This window comes from Molossus molossus, unplaced genomic scaffold, assembly GCF_014108415.1.
Source record: "Molossus molossus isolate mMolMol1 unplaced genomic scaffold, mMolMol1.p scaffold_m16_p_4, whole genome shotgun sequence".
Taxonomy (NCBI): domain Eukaryota; kingdom Metazoa; phylum Chordata; class Mammalia; order Chiroptera; family Molossidae; genus Molossus; species Molossus molossus.
Window position 1 is genome coordinate 7669204 of NW_023425377.1, and position 16176 is coordinate 7685379.

The 16176-nt window shown below is 53.6% G+C and overlaps 1 protein-coding gene across 1 annotated transcript in view; it reads right to left on the reverse strand.

The window, feature by feature from the left end:
* The window catches only part of DOCK2 (dedicator of cytokinesis 2), a 364075-nt gene that overhangs the window by 50172 nt on the left and 297727 nt on the right, over positions 1 to 16176 (reverse strand). Inside the window, exons 31-32 of the mRNA XM_036240222.1 lie at positions 9574 to 9674; positions 9427 to 9485 (exon numbers count right to left, since the gene is read on the reverse strand). Of these exons, the coding sequence (XP_036096115.1) occupies positions 9427 to 9485; positions 9574 to 9674 (160 nt within the window). The remainder of the gene's footprint in view (positions 1 to 9426; positions 9486 to 9573; positions 9675 to 16176) is intronic.

The window sequence follows — 16176 nt, forward strand, 5'->3', positions numbered from 1 at the left end:
CTCCGTGGGCTCGCTTGCTACATGTCTGCCTCCCCACCGAGAGCTTCGTGACAGTGAAGACCATGTCTGTTGTCACCACTGCGTCTGTGGCACTGAGCACAAGACGTATTCGATATTCAATACCTGTCTGTTGAAGGAGGAAATCAAGGTGTCTAGCTCCTATCATCACTAGCTGTGTGAATGAGGTGTGCGTCTTATAAAATGCCCGCCTGGTGGGGAGGCCGTGTGAAACACGCGTGTGTACGTAGCACAGAGCCCGGAAGGAGCAGGGCCCAGGGCCCAGGGCCCAGGAGGTGTGCCCAGTGGTCAAGGGCACTGATTCTGGAGCTGGATCGCCTTGATCTCACCTCCTGGGGCCTCCGCGCCCTCAAATGTAACCTGGGAGAAGAGCAGTATTTATTTCATATGAAATGAACTACTATGTATCCAGCATCTAGGACATGCTTGGCAGCAGCACACCTCATACAGGGTGAGCTACCGTCGTGATGTTTGGCTGAAACGGATTACACAGGGAGGCCTCGCTGAGCAGAACCGAGCAGACTCCTCAGCACACACCTCGGACGTGGCAGAGGCGGGGAAGGCAGAGGCTCCTGGGGACCTCAGGGCCCCCCGGGGAGCTAGGGCCAGCACATCCGAACAACCCCGTCACTGCAGCTGACACCCTGGGGTTTCATCAGCAACCACCTCTCTCCCCACCTGAGTTGCAGAGCAAGAAGCCCACTTCCTCCACTGTCAGGACGACACGGGTGGTCCTGGCCCGGGGCAGAGAGCTCCGGGCGCAGACGCTCCGGGGCCTGGCTTACCGCCCCGCCCTGTTGCTTTCCATGAAAGCTGAGGAGAGGAGACCAGAGGGACGGCAGCAAGAAAATGAATTTCCACACAGCCTCAGTGAGGCTTAATGTTGGAGCATTTCCCCAGAATTCAGATAAAAAAGGCATCGTCCTAGGAATATATCCAGTCGGTGAGACCAAGGTGGTGGCGTCGGGCAGACAGATGACGGGAAGATAAAGACACTTTCCCGGGACGCCAGTCAGCTTCTTCCTGTCAGGCGTTTGGATTACACCTGAGCCTCCCGTCTTTGCTTTGGCCCAAGCACGGGGAAAAAATATCTTACTTTCTTGCAGCTTTATAGTAATTACTAATCTAGGTTTCTGATTTCGTCCTTCAAGATCCTTTAAACCCACAGTGGGGTTTTAAAATTCAAAGTCGAGTGCAATAATAAGTAGAAAGTAAATGGGAAACTGTCAGATAAGCCACCACGGAATAGAGAAATTGCTTATGAAACGAAGGCCTTTAGAATACTGGAGGGCATCGGCTATGAGAAGGATATATTTAAGGAGGTTTAAAAGAAAGAGCAGACATGCCGTGGACCAGGGATTTCTTAGATACATTGCACCTGCATTCTCTGCAGTCAGTGGTGTTTGGAAGAGGAAGGAAAGAAGAGAGAGACACCGTCTCTAAATATGGTGTGATCTCAACAGCCCCTGCAGTGCCCCATAAAGACAATTTATTCATTTGCATCAGAAATGGAACTTCAGCCCATTCGATTTTGTGTCTAGGTAACCCAAATGTGTGCATATGTCTTTATATACGTGGACATACCTGCGTGCACACACACACAATAGATTTGTGGCTAATTGAGTGCAGACTCATTTGGGAGAAAAAAATCCTCATTTGAGACACACCTGCTGCTGTAGTTGGAAAAAAAGGAAAGGGAGGGCATTGGTGAGAGGGTGTTTTTCATATAATGGAAGCTGCATCTCTCTGGGAACAGATACCAATTAGAAAAGGCTTTTAAAGTGCCAACCAGCCGGCAGGATAGATCCGAACGCCGAGTCACACAGGCTGTGGAAAGGCCGCGGTGCGGAGGGAGTCAGGGAGGAGCCGCGGGTGTGGGTGGGAAGCAGCCGTGCTCTGGGGCCTCGGGTCCAACCCGTGCGGTGGGGGCCTCCTCCGTCACACCTCCCAGGAGGAGACTGCGTGCAAAGGCTCTGAGGGCACTAAGCGGATGACCTGGCAAAATAGGAAGAAAGAAAGAAGGCTAGAAGGGAGGGGGAGGGAAAGAAGAAAGAGAGGAAGGAAGGGAGGGAGGAGACATTCTCAGTCGTAAACTTGGCTGAGAATGAACCTGGGCAGGTCACTGACCTTATGAAATATGGGGCAGAAGGGGCAGGGTAGCCGAGAGTATGGCTCCCCCAGTCCTGGCACGGACTCTGAAATGAGCAGGAATGAGGGCAAGTTATGATTCCCTGGATCTCCGAGTCCTGCCAGTCTCCTGAGGACTCGGAAATAAAGCTGGACAGCTCGGCAAAGGTCACTCGTTCAGTTCCGAAGGGGAAGGCAGGACGCAGGTCCCTGCTCCCCACTGGCACGGCTCTGAGACAGGCAATCGGCTCTCTCCTCATCGCCGAACATGCTGGGCCCCAGCCTCCCTCCAGGCCCTGCAGAATCTCTGAGCCCCGCGGCCTGGGCCAGGTCCCGCCACTGCGGCTCCGCGGCTTTGTGCCTGTCCCCTCCCTTCCTGAGCCTCTGTTATCTCATCTGTAAAATGCAGATAATAACCGCTGCCTGAGACGCTTAACAGACTTAATATAAACAAGGGCTCTGCATAGCGTCTGGCTCACTGGAGAGGCCCAGGAAGTGTTGACATTGGTGGCGATGATCTTGATGATGGTTGGTACACTAAGTTCGGCCTGTGCCGGGTTCTGGAGAAAGCAATGTGAGAGGCAGGGTCCAACCTCATGGAGCCCACTGAAGCTTTTCATGAACTTCTCAGGCTGGTCAGTTTATTGGTTCCCTCTGGGGCAAAGAGCTGGCCCGGGGAGAGGGTCAGCGCAGATGGACCTCGTCTGCCCACGGCTGACATTCACTACCCTCCAAACCCCTCTCTCTCCCATCTAAATATTTTATAGTCTATACAGAAAGGGATGTGCAAAGTCCCAATCGGATCATGTCCACAGCTTAGTCTCTCCATGGCTTCCGCTGCTCTTGGATGGAGCTCTGCAGGCCCTTTGCTGGATGCTCCGTCTCCACAGCCTACCTCGTCTCCCCCCCCCCCACTCCTCAGGCACCCTGCCCCCCCCCTCAGGCTTGCACACAGGCCCTCCTCTGTCCACCGCGCTCTTCCCTCCCCTCCCTGACCCCGTCCCCACTGGGAACCTGTGCCCCGCAGGCCCCCCTGCCCCACAGGTGAAGCCTACTCTTCGTTTAAAGTCGCTCTAGCCAGTCCGATGCTACTGGCCCCACGTGTCTCTCGAGCACTTGAAATACGGCTAGCCCAAGCTGAGACTGCTGTCAGGGTCCGAAACCTGCGAGGCTTCAAAGAATGAGTACTGGCGGGGAGAAGGGGACATATCTCAATAATATCTTGTATTGATTACATGTTAAAATACTAACACTTTGGGACGTGGGTGAAATAAAATATACTGTCACCATTAATTTCACTCTTACTTTTTTAAAAATGTGGACCTGAGAGCCTTTAACTCTAGATGGTGGCTCCCATGCTGGCTCCCCGGGACAGCACTAATCTGGAGCGGGGGGCTCGCCCCTTCCTCAGAGAGGACATCTTCGGCTCGCCCGCGGGGAGGAGGCCTCACCGGCTCTCTGCGTGCCCCACGCTTCTGCTCTACAGGTATTTTCCTTTTGCAGCCATAACTCGGTAGCTCTGCAAGGGGTGTGTTACTCCTCAGTGGGACGGTCATGAGTCCATGAGGTCAGGATAAATCTCTCACCTGTCTTCAGAAGTGGCCCCAGCCACTGGCACAGTGCCTGGCATCTACAGGGCGCTTGTATTAGTTTCCTGTTTCGGCGGCTATGAATCACCGCGAACTTAGGGGCGTAACACAACGCAGATCAAGTCCCCTATACTTTGGAGGTCAGGAAGTCTGAAATGAGTTTCACTAGGCTGACATCAAAGTGGGATCAGGGCTGACTTCCTTCTGGAGGTTCTAAGGAAGAAAGGATTTCCTTCTGTTTTCCAGCGTCGAGGCCCCCCACGTTCTTTGGCTATGACCCCTCCCCCACATCCAAAGCTGGCAACCCAGCTTCTTAAAATCTCCCCGACTTCCCCGCCTCCTTTGTTCACTTATAAGGACCCCGTAATTGATCGCATTGGTTGCATGTAGATAGCCCAGGATATGCTCAAGATCCTCAACTTCATCGTGCCTGAAACATCCGCTTTGCCACGTACAGTAACACGTGCCCTGGCCCCCGGGACTAGGACATAGACGTCTTTGGGGAGCGATTATTCTGCCGACCACGGTGCTCAATTTTTGTTGTTAAGTGAATGAATAACTCAATGGATGAATGGATCGATGGATGGATAGAGGCCTCTCTAATCCCATCTCCTAGTTCTTCCCAGCAGCTTCTCCCAACCCAATGACGCCGTGCTTGCTTAGGCTGGTTGCTCTCCTGAAACACCTGCCCCCTCCTTCAGCCCCGAAGGCCACCCAGGGGACTAACGCAAGAGCCCTTTACCCTGATGGACCATCCTTACTGTCCTCACTTACCTCCCACTTGCCCGGACTCCTGACTTTCCACCGCACCTGTCACCTTAAAGGACACACACTTGGTTTGTTCTCTAGTGCTTGATGCTGGCTCTTCCTGGCGGGGCAGGGACGGTGCCTCCGACCTCCCCAACTCTTCACCCTTCCCCGGAGTTCAGCGCCGAGCGGGGCGCTCTGAGGGTGTTTCAAACGGGAATGCCCCCGTGGCTCTCACGGCTCTGCCAGGGGTGGCCTCTCCCCAAGCGAGGTCCCCACGCAGCCACTGGAATCGCCGGTCTTTCCTGCGGCCCGATGTTGACCTGCGTGAACAGGTCTGTTGACTGTTTAAGTGCAAAGTCGTTTTGACAGCGTTCATTGCTTCGCTCCAAACAGAAACAAATGTTCGGATGCTAGAAAGTACATCACACTTGGCATCTTCCCAGGGTCCCCAAACACACATGGCATTGACCCTTCGGTGGCAGGGCCCTGCCACATGGGATCCTCCTCCCCATCCAGGCCCGCACACCTACCCTCTCGCACAAAGGTGCTCCAGCACATGCACACCCTTAGTCTAGACTTTCCCCTGAAGAATGTTAAATAACCTTCAAGCCTGAGATTATCTTTGCAATTAGCGCTCTTATAATCACAGGGTTGCTCAGCTCTCTCCTGATGAGAAGAAGAATGTGATGATACTGATGATCGTGGTGATGATGCTCTGATTGCTTTGGGCATTAACACGAAACGGAAAACGTAGCATCGTTACCATCTCCTCATTATCAGGAGTCTTTGGAAAACAGTACATTCGCTATTTCACAGCCTTTGAAAATAATCTGCATATTCTGAAAAAAAGTCTGTAGTCAGAACATTGGTCTTGGGGTCAAGAGACAGATTCTTTCTCCTCGGCGGAGTCACGGACGTGTCGTTGACCTTGGTAGTGTCCTTGTGCCTGTCTGGGCCTCCGTGACCTCCCCTGGAAAATCGGGGGTTGAATTAGAGGAGGTATCGGTCACATAGGAACCGAAGTCCGATCACCGTGGCTGAACTGGGTAGCTTCTGCTTCGGTTTTCTTCCTCCATCCTCACCACGTGACTCTTGTCTTTATGGCTTTAAGGGGACACTGTCCTGTCAGGCACCCTTCTCTTCCCAGAAAGAAAGAGAGGAAAGGACTATGGGCCAAAAAAAAAAAAAATACAGCACCACAAAAGCACCATGTTGTGCTCGTTGAATTTGTCCCACTCCCTTCTGTTTGCTCTGGAGAAACACGATGTTTTCCTGAGGCCCCAGCAGGTTTGTTTCTGCTGATTCTCATCAGACAGAGCTGGGTCATACAGCCCTCGCCTGCTAGGAGACATCGTTACCTGAGCAAATTGTGATCACGAAAAATTGGGGCTCGATTAGCCGGGAAGAGGGGAGGATGGCTATGGGGCGGGCGGGCACTCGGCGCGGGCCGCAGACTGCTGTCCAGACTCCTGGGTGAATCGCACTTGGAAACCTGTTGTTACCAGCGCAGCGTCCTCGCCACCCAGCCCCGGGGGGTGCACGGGGATCTCCTGGCAGGTCCCCTCATTAGCAAGCTAGGAGGAAGGGCAGGGTGGGTCTGGGGAGCCAGCCACTCACAGGGCCAGCCTCTCCTTTCTGTCTCTTATCCCTGAGGGCAGCAGCCAGGTAGCTAAGAGCAACAGGAAAACCCTCTTGGGCTGACGAGATACTGTCCCTTTTCCTGGGAGACCAGGCCGGGGGTGAGGGGGGTGGCCATGTTTTCAGAAGCATCCCTGGCTCGCGTTTTCTGCAGCGGACATCGGACATCCGTGGCTTTGTCTGACCTCTTGTAAGTCCGTAAACATTGTATCTGGGGACACTCTGCCTTCTTCGCTGGGTGTAGGCCTGGCGGGAGCAGCAATGCAGAGGCCGACCAAGGAAGGCCAATAGAATGGTGTCTCCTGAGACAGGGTCTTGAGCAGTGATGCAGGACTGAATGTCCCGAGGCAACGCCACAGCACCTGGCCCTGGCCTGCATGGTCTGCTTCTCCCCAGCCTTCCGCAAGCAAGGGTCAAGGCGGCCACGCTGTATTGTTCTCACAACACCCAACCCCTGACAGGTATATCTATTCATTGCATCAATTCACCCTATAGGTGTTTGCAAGCAGCAAGGAGTCTGTGAGCGTCAGAACACACACTCGGAACGGGGTGCTTGTTCCGAGTCTCCTCCAATCCTCTCCGTGACCTGGTACGCACCTCCCCTTCTCCGAGCCGGTTTCCTCGTTGGGAGAATGCTGGGTTCGACCAGAACTGGAGGCAAACCGTCATCTGAAGTGCTTCAGGATCTCTCCCCAGAAAATCCTCGGGGTCCGGTGGGGCGCTCAGGAGCAGCCCATTATAATGGGCTGTGGGCCCGACCCCACTTCAATTAGAATAGCTCAGCTTTCCTCCAATTTACATACTGAGCGTGACATTTTTTTTTATTGGTCCTCGGCTAAAAATAAACGTTTGAAAAATGCTGGACAACACGATCTCGAAAGGGCCCTTCCAGCTCTCCTATTCTGTGATTCTAAGCAGGTGGAATATTTGGTAACATCTTTTCATTCATCAGCATAATTGGGAGCGCAGGAGAGCCTGCCAAAACACAATCTATATCTAAATAAAATCTTGTGTGTGCAAAACAACGACAATGAAAAACAAGGGCATTCAGGAAAGAGCTGCAGGCAGACACGGCGCAGACCCTGCTCTGCAGCTCTGGCCACGCCAGGGGTGTGGACCCGGCGGAGGGAGCCCAGGGGGCTTTCCCCAGTCCCGGCCACTGGAAAGCAAAACAACACAGACTCGTATGCAAGCAAAATCCGAGCCCGTGTTTCACTGGGCGTAGGCAAGGTTTTAAAGGCTTTCAATTAGTTATCAGTATTCATAAATAGGAAAACGCATTTAAAAATGCTGCTTCCGGGCTTCTTTTGAATCACGAGAAGGTGTGTCAACATCAGCCTGGCCCACAGCAAGCGGCCAGGCCCACAGCGGCGGTCCCTTTCGGTGGGTGCATCCGCTTCACTGTGCCCAGCGAGCTGCTCCTCCTGTACCCCAACCCCAGGCCAGCTGCCCACCACCAGGTGGGCCTGCTCTTGCATCATGCGTTTCTGTTGCGTTCTTCCTATTGCAGAGTGATGGTAAGTGAAACACAAAACGCTTCTGACATCCCTGTCCTCATCCAGTGTGGAGAAACAAAAGACAGACTGAGAAGGGCACGCTTTTCTAGACAAGCAAGGCAGAGATGGTATTTCTTTATGATGGTGGTTTCAAACAGGAGTAGTTTTGCACACAGCCCCCCCCCCCCCCCAGCCTGGGGAAATTTGGCAACGTCTAGAGACTCCTTTGGTTGGCACAACTAAGGACAATGCTGTTGAGATATAGTGGGTAGAGGCCAGGGATGTTATCAAATATCCTACAACAAAGATTGATCCAATCCCGAATGCTGACAGCACCCTGTCCTATGGATTTCCGTGGGTTCAACACACCCCTGCCCCTTTGTAGCACCTGCTGGGCCCTCCCCTCCAGGCCCTAGGGATACAGGCCTGGCACTAATGATTAAGGAGCCAGAACAGGAAAAGTAATTTCTGCCCTGATGGGGCAGGTTGAGAACAGTGATAAAAACTCTGATACAGGTGTGGCCCCCACGGTTTCATTGTCCCCGTTTTTGCTCTTATGCTCCTCCTACGCACCCTGGGAGAAGGAGCTGTTTCCCCAGCTCAGGGCTCACCCAGCCCCCTTGTTTTGGGCGTATAGTTTATAGATGACAGGAAAGGCCCAAGGCAGAGATGTGACAGTCTGTTCTGGGCCCAGTTCCCAACTCTCCTTTGATCTTGTGAGCCGATTCATAGCCCTCCGGTTCCCAGCATGTGCTCTCAGCCCGGGTCCGACGCTGCCAGCGTCCCAGATCCCAGACTGATGGTCTGTGCTTCCCTGCAAAAGGGACCTTGCTGGCAAAGGCAAGAAACTGCTGTCCAGGAAACAGATGGGGACCGAACAACACTAAGGGGGCTGGGGAAGCAAGAAGCAGGGTCAGGGAGGTGATTTAAGTCGAATCCAAGAGATGGGCACAGCCCCTGCAAATGCCCCCAACTGAAGAGGGTCAATATCTGAGCCTTGGGCAGAGCAATTCAGCAGCAGAGTCGAGGGAGGCTCCCAGCATCAGGGGTGGAAACACCTCACGGCTCATCACTGTTCACCCACCCATCCCTCCCTCCCCCCGGGCACGTATGGACGGCGCAGGAGTCTTGCCTCCAGCCAGGGTTGTGGCCGGTCCTGTGGAAGCGAAATCAAGCTCCGGGATGTGCAGCCGCTGGGTGTCGAGCAAGCTGCTTCCCGCTCCGAGCTTCCCGATCGATACGAGGAGCGGGGAAGTGTTCCATCTTGCAGGAGATTATGTGAAGATTAAAAAAGATCTTAGCACAGGCCTGACTCAGACCTGTCTCCCCGACTCCATTTCCCGTCCTTCCTCCCACGGGTCCCACTCAGCTCGTCTGTGATCCCTACAGCTCACCGAGGCAGGGATGATGGCTTCTGGGGCCACCTTCCAGCTCAAGTCATGTCACAAAAGACCCTGCTCTTCCATAGAAGCAGTTCCCCCCCCTGAGGTTGGAGGGTCTTTAGTAGCTCACAGCATCACATAAGAAGTGGGCTGCAGGCGGCCCACCAATCAGCGGGAAGCATGTGTATGATGTCCGGGCACAGCCGTCCTGCCCTTCCTCCTCCTCCTAAATCCCAGTGCGACATCGTAACCCCTCCGGGGTGGGCACCCTCTCTCATCAGACACTCACGGAGAACCAGAGTGCGTGCAGCGACAGACTATGAGTTCAAGTTCCCACTGCTGCAGCCCAGGGCCCTCTAACAGATGGCCTTCAAGAAGGCGCTGGCAGGTGCAGATGTGTGTGGCTGGAGGCGTGGGCCTACTCACCCAGCTTGTACCACATATCGCGGATGGAGAAGCCAATTAGCCGCCGCATGTCCCCGTACCTGGGAGGAACAAAACACGTCTGCTTCAGGCACCGCCTCGGAGACGCTCATGCCGCTCCCCCCTCGGGAGAGCCAACCATGCACCTACTTATTCAGGATTTTGTTGTATTTGGCGTGGGAGAACTGCTCCAGCTGCAGGGAATCTTGGGTGATGAAAGCCACCGCCAGGTGAAAGTAGTTATTCCACAGCTGTAAATGAAAGCGTGGAGAGCCGTCAAGGAGAGGGTCTGAAGTGGGAAGGCACAGCAAATGCTGGGCGACGTGAATAATTTATGAAGATGGCAGAGGACAGAGGCAGGACCAGTTTAATTCTGCGCACTGCGATGTTCTGACTGGCGTCGACTCGGAAATTAGCATCCCAGCCACAGCGAGGACAATGGATGGATTTCTCTAGGCACTGACCGTGTCCCCTCTCTGACAATAGGACTTGGGCAAAAAGAAGGGTTTGGGGGGTGCTTTTCATTTTTTTTTTTTGTTTGTTTTTTTGAGAGAGAGACAAAGAACTCGCCCAGCCGGGTGTCTGGGGAGCTGGTTCCCCTGCCCTAGCATTGGAGGGTGGGGAGGGGTAAGTGTCTCAGGGACTCAGCCTCTCTGGAAGTCCTCCTGAAATTCACCCCACAGCTCACAGGATCAGCCAGCAACCCATTCTGCCTTGGATTATTCTGTCTGCTCCTTACCCTTGTCCATTGTTTTCAGAACGTGGCCAGAGCCCAGCAGCATTCTCTGCACCCCCCCACCCCCGACCTGCTGAATCAGACCCCGAAAGCTGTGTGTTCACAAGCACTCTGGGTGATCCCAAGGGTCACCTGAGTTCAAGAGCCACCGAGGACCCCGCTTAGATACAGGCTTGCCATCATTTTAACATAATTTAGGATCTGTTGGTGCCAAATGCAAGGACCAATACCAGAAGCCACTGCCCTGGCTCGTGGTGAAGCAGAGACGGCCAAGGGTCCGGCTCCAAAGGATTAGCCACAGTGACAGCGGTGTTGACGCAGGCTCCAGAACCTGAGGATGGAGGCCTGAGCCAAGGCCTTGCTGAGCCTCAGTGAGCCCGTCTGCAAAGGGGCGCCCTCGGGGTCCACTGAAGGGCCGCAGTAAGGTGAACGAGATGCTGTTTAAAGGGCATGGATCTCACAGCTCAGAAGCACTGTTAGCATCATTGTTCTTTTCATTACTCGAGCGATTCCTTTGGTACCAAAGCGAATAGAACAGCCTGGCTGCTGCGGTACCCAAGGGCAACTATTACGAGATGCCAAGGCCCTGCATGGTGCAGGTGGAGGATGGCTTTGCTGGACAAAGCCACCCACTTTCAGTCCCCTGTCAACCCTGCGTAGCAAGAGAAGGGATAACGGGCTAGAGAGGTCGCCTGCCATTAAAACCTTCCTCCTCAATTCCGGGACGCCCATCAGAGGTTCCCGATGCCAAGGCCAAGTAAAAGGCAGCCTTCCCCTTGAAGATATTGCTGCCCAGGGTATTCCTTTCAAATGGGCATGTGGTTCCAGTTTCAGAAAGAAGTAAACAGACTCCATTTTTACCACGTGCCAGGCCCTTTCCCGTGCCTCCTTCCTTCCAGCTCTCAATACTGAGACAGAGCTGGGATTTGAACCCAGGCTTTCCGATGGACCTCCAGGGCTCTCTCCACATGTCATGGCCAGTCTTTGGCTGAGGACACATTCGCGCGTGTTTATGAACGTCCGTGTGCCCGGTGTTGTCATCACGTGAGGGAGGGCAGTGGCCCACAGACAGCAGTCCCTGCCCTCAAGCTGCTCGTATTCCATTGAGGGAATATGCTCTCTCTCTCTCTCTCTTTTTTTTTTTTAATCCTCACCAGAGGACATTTTTGCATTTATCTTCAGATAGACCCGGAGGGAGGGAGGGAGGAAGAGAGAGAGAGAGAAACATTGACGTGAGAGAGACAAATCAGCTGGTCGCCACCCACACGACCCCCAACCAGAGCTGGGGACAAACTGCAACTGAGGTACATGCCTGGGACTCTCAGGTCCACGGGCCGACGTTCTAACCGCTGAGCCAAATTGGCCAGGGCAGGAAACACGCTCTCTTTACTTGGAATCTTATCTCCCAGAATCCAAAAGACAAAGCCACTCTCGGGGTGCAGTGAGGCAACCTCCTGGCTTATGGTCCCCGTAAAGTCAACTCCCCACACAGAGACCAGAGGACTTTTAGAAGTTGGGTCCTATCCCTCCCTTCCTCAGAGTCCTGCAAACATGTCCCCATAACCCTTGGAAGCAGATCCCAAGCCCCTGTTTCCACAGTAACCTCGCTTATCCAAACAGCGCAGGCCGGGTCTCCCGGGGCCGCTCAGATGTCTTTCCTCCCGGCGCCCCTGACCTGCAGGTTTTGAAGATGCGCTTCGGCCTGCTAAGCCCAGAGCTCACACTCGCCCCAGTTACGACCAGGATATAGAACGAAACACCAGGGAAAGGGAAGACCTAGTCACCTAGTCGCAGGACATGGAAAGCGCCGTTTTGAAGGTGAGACGTTTCTGATTTTAGGGAATTTCATCACAATAATCAGGATACCGTAGGAAATAGATAGATGACAGAGTACGTTGAACTGCTGTTGTTTTTGGAGTAATTCCAGAAATGTGCCCCCACACACCTGGCAGCACGAGATGTCAGGTCGAGTCCAGCCTCCTGCTCTGCTGTCTTGTCCCTGACCTAGTCCTTCAGAAATGTCCCCCGCCACCCATTCCTGGCTTCCTTGTGAGGTGCAATCACACACAGTAACATTCACTTTTTTAAAGTGTATTATTTAGTGGTTGTTACTGTAGTCACAAGGTAGTACAACTACCACTACCATCTGAGTTTAGAACATTTTCCTCTCCCCCAAAAGATACCTTCTGCCCATCCGCAGTCACTCTCCGTCGCTCCCTCCCCTGCGGGCCCTGGCAGCCAGAGACCTACTTCCGGCCTCGGCCTAGTCGGAGTTTCAGACGTGGAATCATAATCATGGCCTTTCTCTCAGCTACTGTTTTCAAGGCCCACCCACGGGGTCACACGTACCGGTACTTCATTTCTTCTTACTGCTGCATACGCTTCCGTACATGGACGTACCACCTTTTGTTTGTCCGTTCGTCCGCTGATGGACATCTGGGTCGGTCCCCTCTGGGCTCTTGTGGGTGGTGCTGTGATAATCACGTCCGTAGACGTTTCTGTGTGGATGAATTCAGTTCTCGTGGGTGTGTACTTAGGACTGATTCTCTGTGGCCTTCCTGCTTGGAGATCTCTGTGGACCATGAGACCACAGACGCGGGGCCTCCTTTTCTTGGTGGATGGCCGGCGGTGTCCCTCGGCACAGCCCTGCCACAGGGCCCGTGGGGCCGACGGGGGAGCTGAGGAAGGTTGACCTGGGCAGTGGCTCTGTGCACTCCCGGGAGGCAAGCTGCAGCCACAAAGGTGCTGCTGGGCGCTCACAGGCCTCCTCAGCCCTGAACCTGCCTCCACGGGCCCTCGAGGAGCGGGACCCAATGCACGGACCCGGCTCTTCAGGCCTCACTCACCTTCCGGTGCTTTTGCCCTCAACAAACTCCCTATTTCTGGAGGCTGGTCTGCTCAGAATCCGCAGACACAACAGGAGCATCCTGGCCTCCTTGGCTCTGCTCACAGTGGTTCTGAGTCCCACAGCGTCTGAGTCCTATTCTTTCATCAGTGCCCAGTTCAAGACCCACCTCCTTCCTGAAGCCTCCCCAGATGGCAGAGCACGTCCCTGTGCCCACTCCCGTCTGAACTGAGTAGCACTTGGTATCTGCAGCGCCTGACCTTGGGCTCCACTCACTTCCCACGACTGTCACCCAGAGACCGAGAGCACCAGCGTCTCACGGGACGAGGGTGTGGGTACCAGTTCTCGCTCTCACTGGCTGGCTTGTCTTAGCTGCACCTGACCTCTCTGAGCCTCATTTTCCTTACCTACAAAATGGGAAGAGTAATGATAACCACCGTAAAAGACGATCGTAAGTGCCGATGAAATAATACGGGCATGAAGGCATCAGCACAGGCTTGGCACCTGGCAGACACTCAGTAAATAGCATGGTGGCGTTGGCGGTGGCGCCGGTCAGAGTATTTATCTGTATGTCCCGTCTTTTCCAACGGCAAACTCCCAAAATAGCAAGGGTCCTGTCTTCCGTTTATTTGTATCCCTAATGCCATGTTCAGCACAATAGTTTGAATACAGCTGGGTCCCAGAAAATATGTGATTATTGATCACTGCATTGTTGGAGAAATTCTCCAGTTGTTTCAAAAGGTCTCAGTTTCCTTTCCTCCCTGCACCAAGCTGCCTGGTGGCATTTCTACTCAGTACCCAGCTCAGCAGCTCAGAGAAGCCAGAGGGGCTTTTGCAAAGTACATGGCTCCCTTTTCCCAGGGGACGGGGGTGGAGGGGAGGTGGCTTTTGATTGGGAATTTGATATTTTGAAATCATAGGCCAAGAGAAAAATAAAGCTGGAATAAATTTAAGGGCTCTTTGATCCAACGCCCTCAATTCACTGATGTAAAGAGTAAAATCCAGCCCAAATCGTACTGCTATTGTGTACAACCCAAATTTAGTTATTTTAAATTAACTATCACAGATTATATAAGTAATATACACATGCTAAAAAAAGTAAATGGTAGAAAAGATGAAAAAATAAAAAGTGTTTTTCATCCTACCTTGCTTGGACCCTTGTGTAATTCCCCAGAGGAAAATCTGAACAATTTCCTGGCTAATCCTTCCCCAGATTATTTATACGTAAACAAGTATATGTGTACACGTCTTTTTAAATAGTCGGCTGTGCTTTGCTGTTTTCTGATACGTCTCCCTCGCAGATGTTTGCCCATCAACACACACAGCCCTGCTCCATTCCCTTTCGTTGCTGCGTGGCATTCTGTGGTGAGGATGCGCTTTCATTTGCACCCAGCCCGTTTGCAAACATTTAGCGTGACCCCGCTTCCTTCTGCATCAGGGCTGGAACCCACATCCTCGTTCGTACGTCTCCACGCAGGAGAGACTACAAGGCAGTGTCCATTGCTAGAGTTGCAGTTGTGAAGACTCGGGGTCTACGCGGATTTTGCTTTCACAGAGAACCTCAAGTTGCCTTCCAGGATCTCAATCCAGCTCCCAGCCCCCTTATCACGGAAGCTCCCCCACATCCCAGTCTGTTTCCTCACCTGGAACCCGAGGCCGATAGTATCTAAAGGGGGTAGTCATGAGGACTCAGTGAGGAAGTAAGTGCCTGCTTGGTGACCTCCTATGCAGTGTTGTGACCTCAGTTCAAACGTCACTTCCTGGGCACCTCCGCCACTCCCCCAGATGAAAGACCCACCCACTCTTCGCCCACATCACACCCAGTTCACAGGATCTGTGAGGTGTTTTAAGTGGAACTGGTTATTTCCTGTCTCCTGTGCTGGTTCTAAGCATCGTGCAGGCAAGAACCTCCGCTTTGATTCACTCTTCTGTGCCCAGCGTCTGGTGGTGTAACCCACCCAGCCTGTGCTCAGGAAATACTTGCTGGATGCGTTCACCAAGGGGCGCCACACTCTGCAGGCATTGTTGTTCGATCATTCCGAGAAACGCTGAGGTCTGTGTTGTTATTCCCCCCTCTTTAGAGATGAGGCCACATGGCGACAGGATGGTAGAGCTCGCATTTGAATCCACGTCCATCTCACTCCAGAACGTGTCTTCTTCAACCTCTCTGCTCTGCTGAAATACTCTTCTCCTTTCTTCTTCCTTTCGCCTCTGTTGCTGGGCGAGGTTTCTTCTGGTTCATCCGGCACGTTGCAGCCTTTACAGCAGAGAGATCAAGGACGTTGGATCCTGGAGATTCTTTCCAATGGCCTTGAATGATTATTCCTCCCAAATCCCAATTGAAAGAGAACAGTGGCCGGCACCGGGTGCTGCTGAAATGCAGTCGGTGTCCCCGCCTCTGGGCAACGCAGGCACAGCTGCCTGACCGTTCTGGGGTTACGGTGGATTCTAGGAGTGGGCGTTTCCAGACATGGGCTCAGGTTGGGGACATCAGGCCAGAGGTTCTCTGGCGCCCGCAAGCTGAAGCGGCAGGGCCGAAGAAGCCACCCCGAGCCTGTGACCATCTCTCGGCTGCAGCCGCCCCACGTCCCTCCGCGGGCCTCTCGGCAGGTGGTGCTGGGACCTCTTCCGGCTTTGGGGAGTGATCTGTGTGTGTGCTCCCTCTTGCACCTTTTACAGGTTTGTTTGTTTGTTTTTTTAAAGCATTACTGGTTACATTTCCCATCATAGAGACCAAGCGCGCCCTCGTCCTTGCTCTAGTGGCTGGGAACATCCCGGAAGCTGCCTTTCCCAGCTTCTCCAGTACAGGTTCAGGAATGACCCCAAGGCGCCCAGAAGCTAATCCAGAAATGCCTCAAGGCCAAGGCCAAGGCCGGAATTACCAAACGCAGAGCCAGTTAGAGCTTCCCACGTAGAGAGGAGGATCTCAGTGGCATTCAGACGGCCGCCTCAGGCCGAAACAATTTTCCTGGACCCCGGGAGCACAGGCAGGGTGTAACCTCTGATTGCTGGGCCAAGGAGAGTCCCCTACGTGGAGGGTCTCCGCCTACATCCAGTGGCCAGACAGCTCTCTGTCCCAGGGCCAGCCAGCGCTAAGGGGCAGACAGTGTTTCTGGAGCTGGACAGAGCTGCCTCGGATTCAAAGGTCCCTCGTTCCCTAAAGACAGCCCAG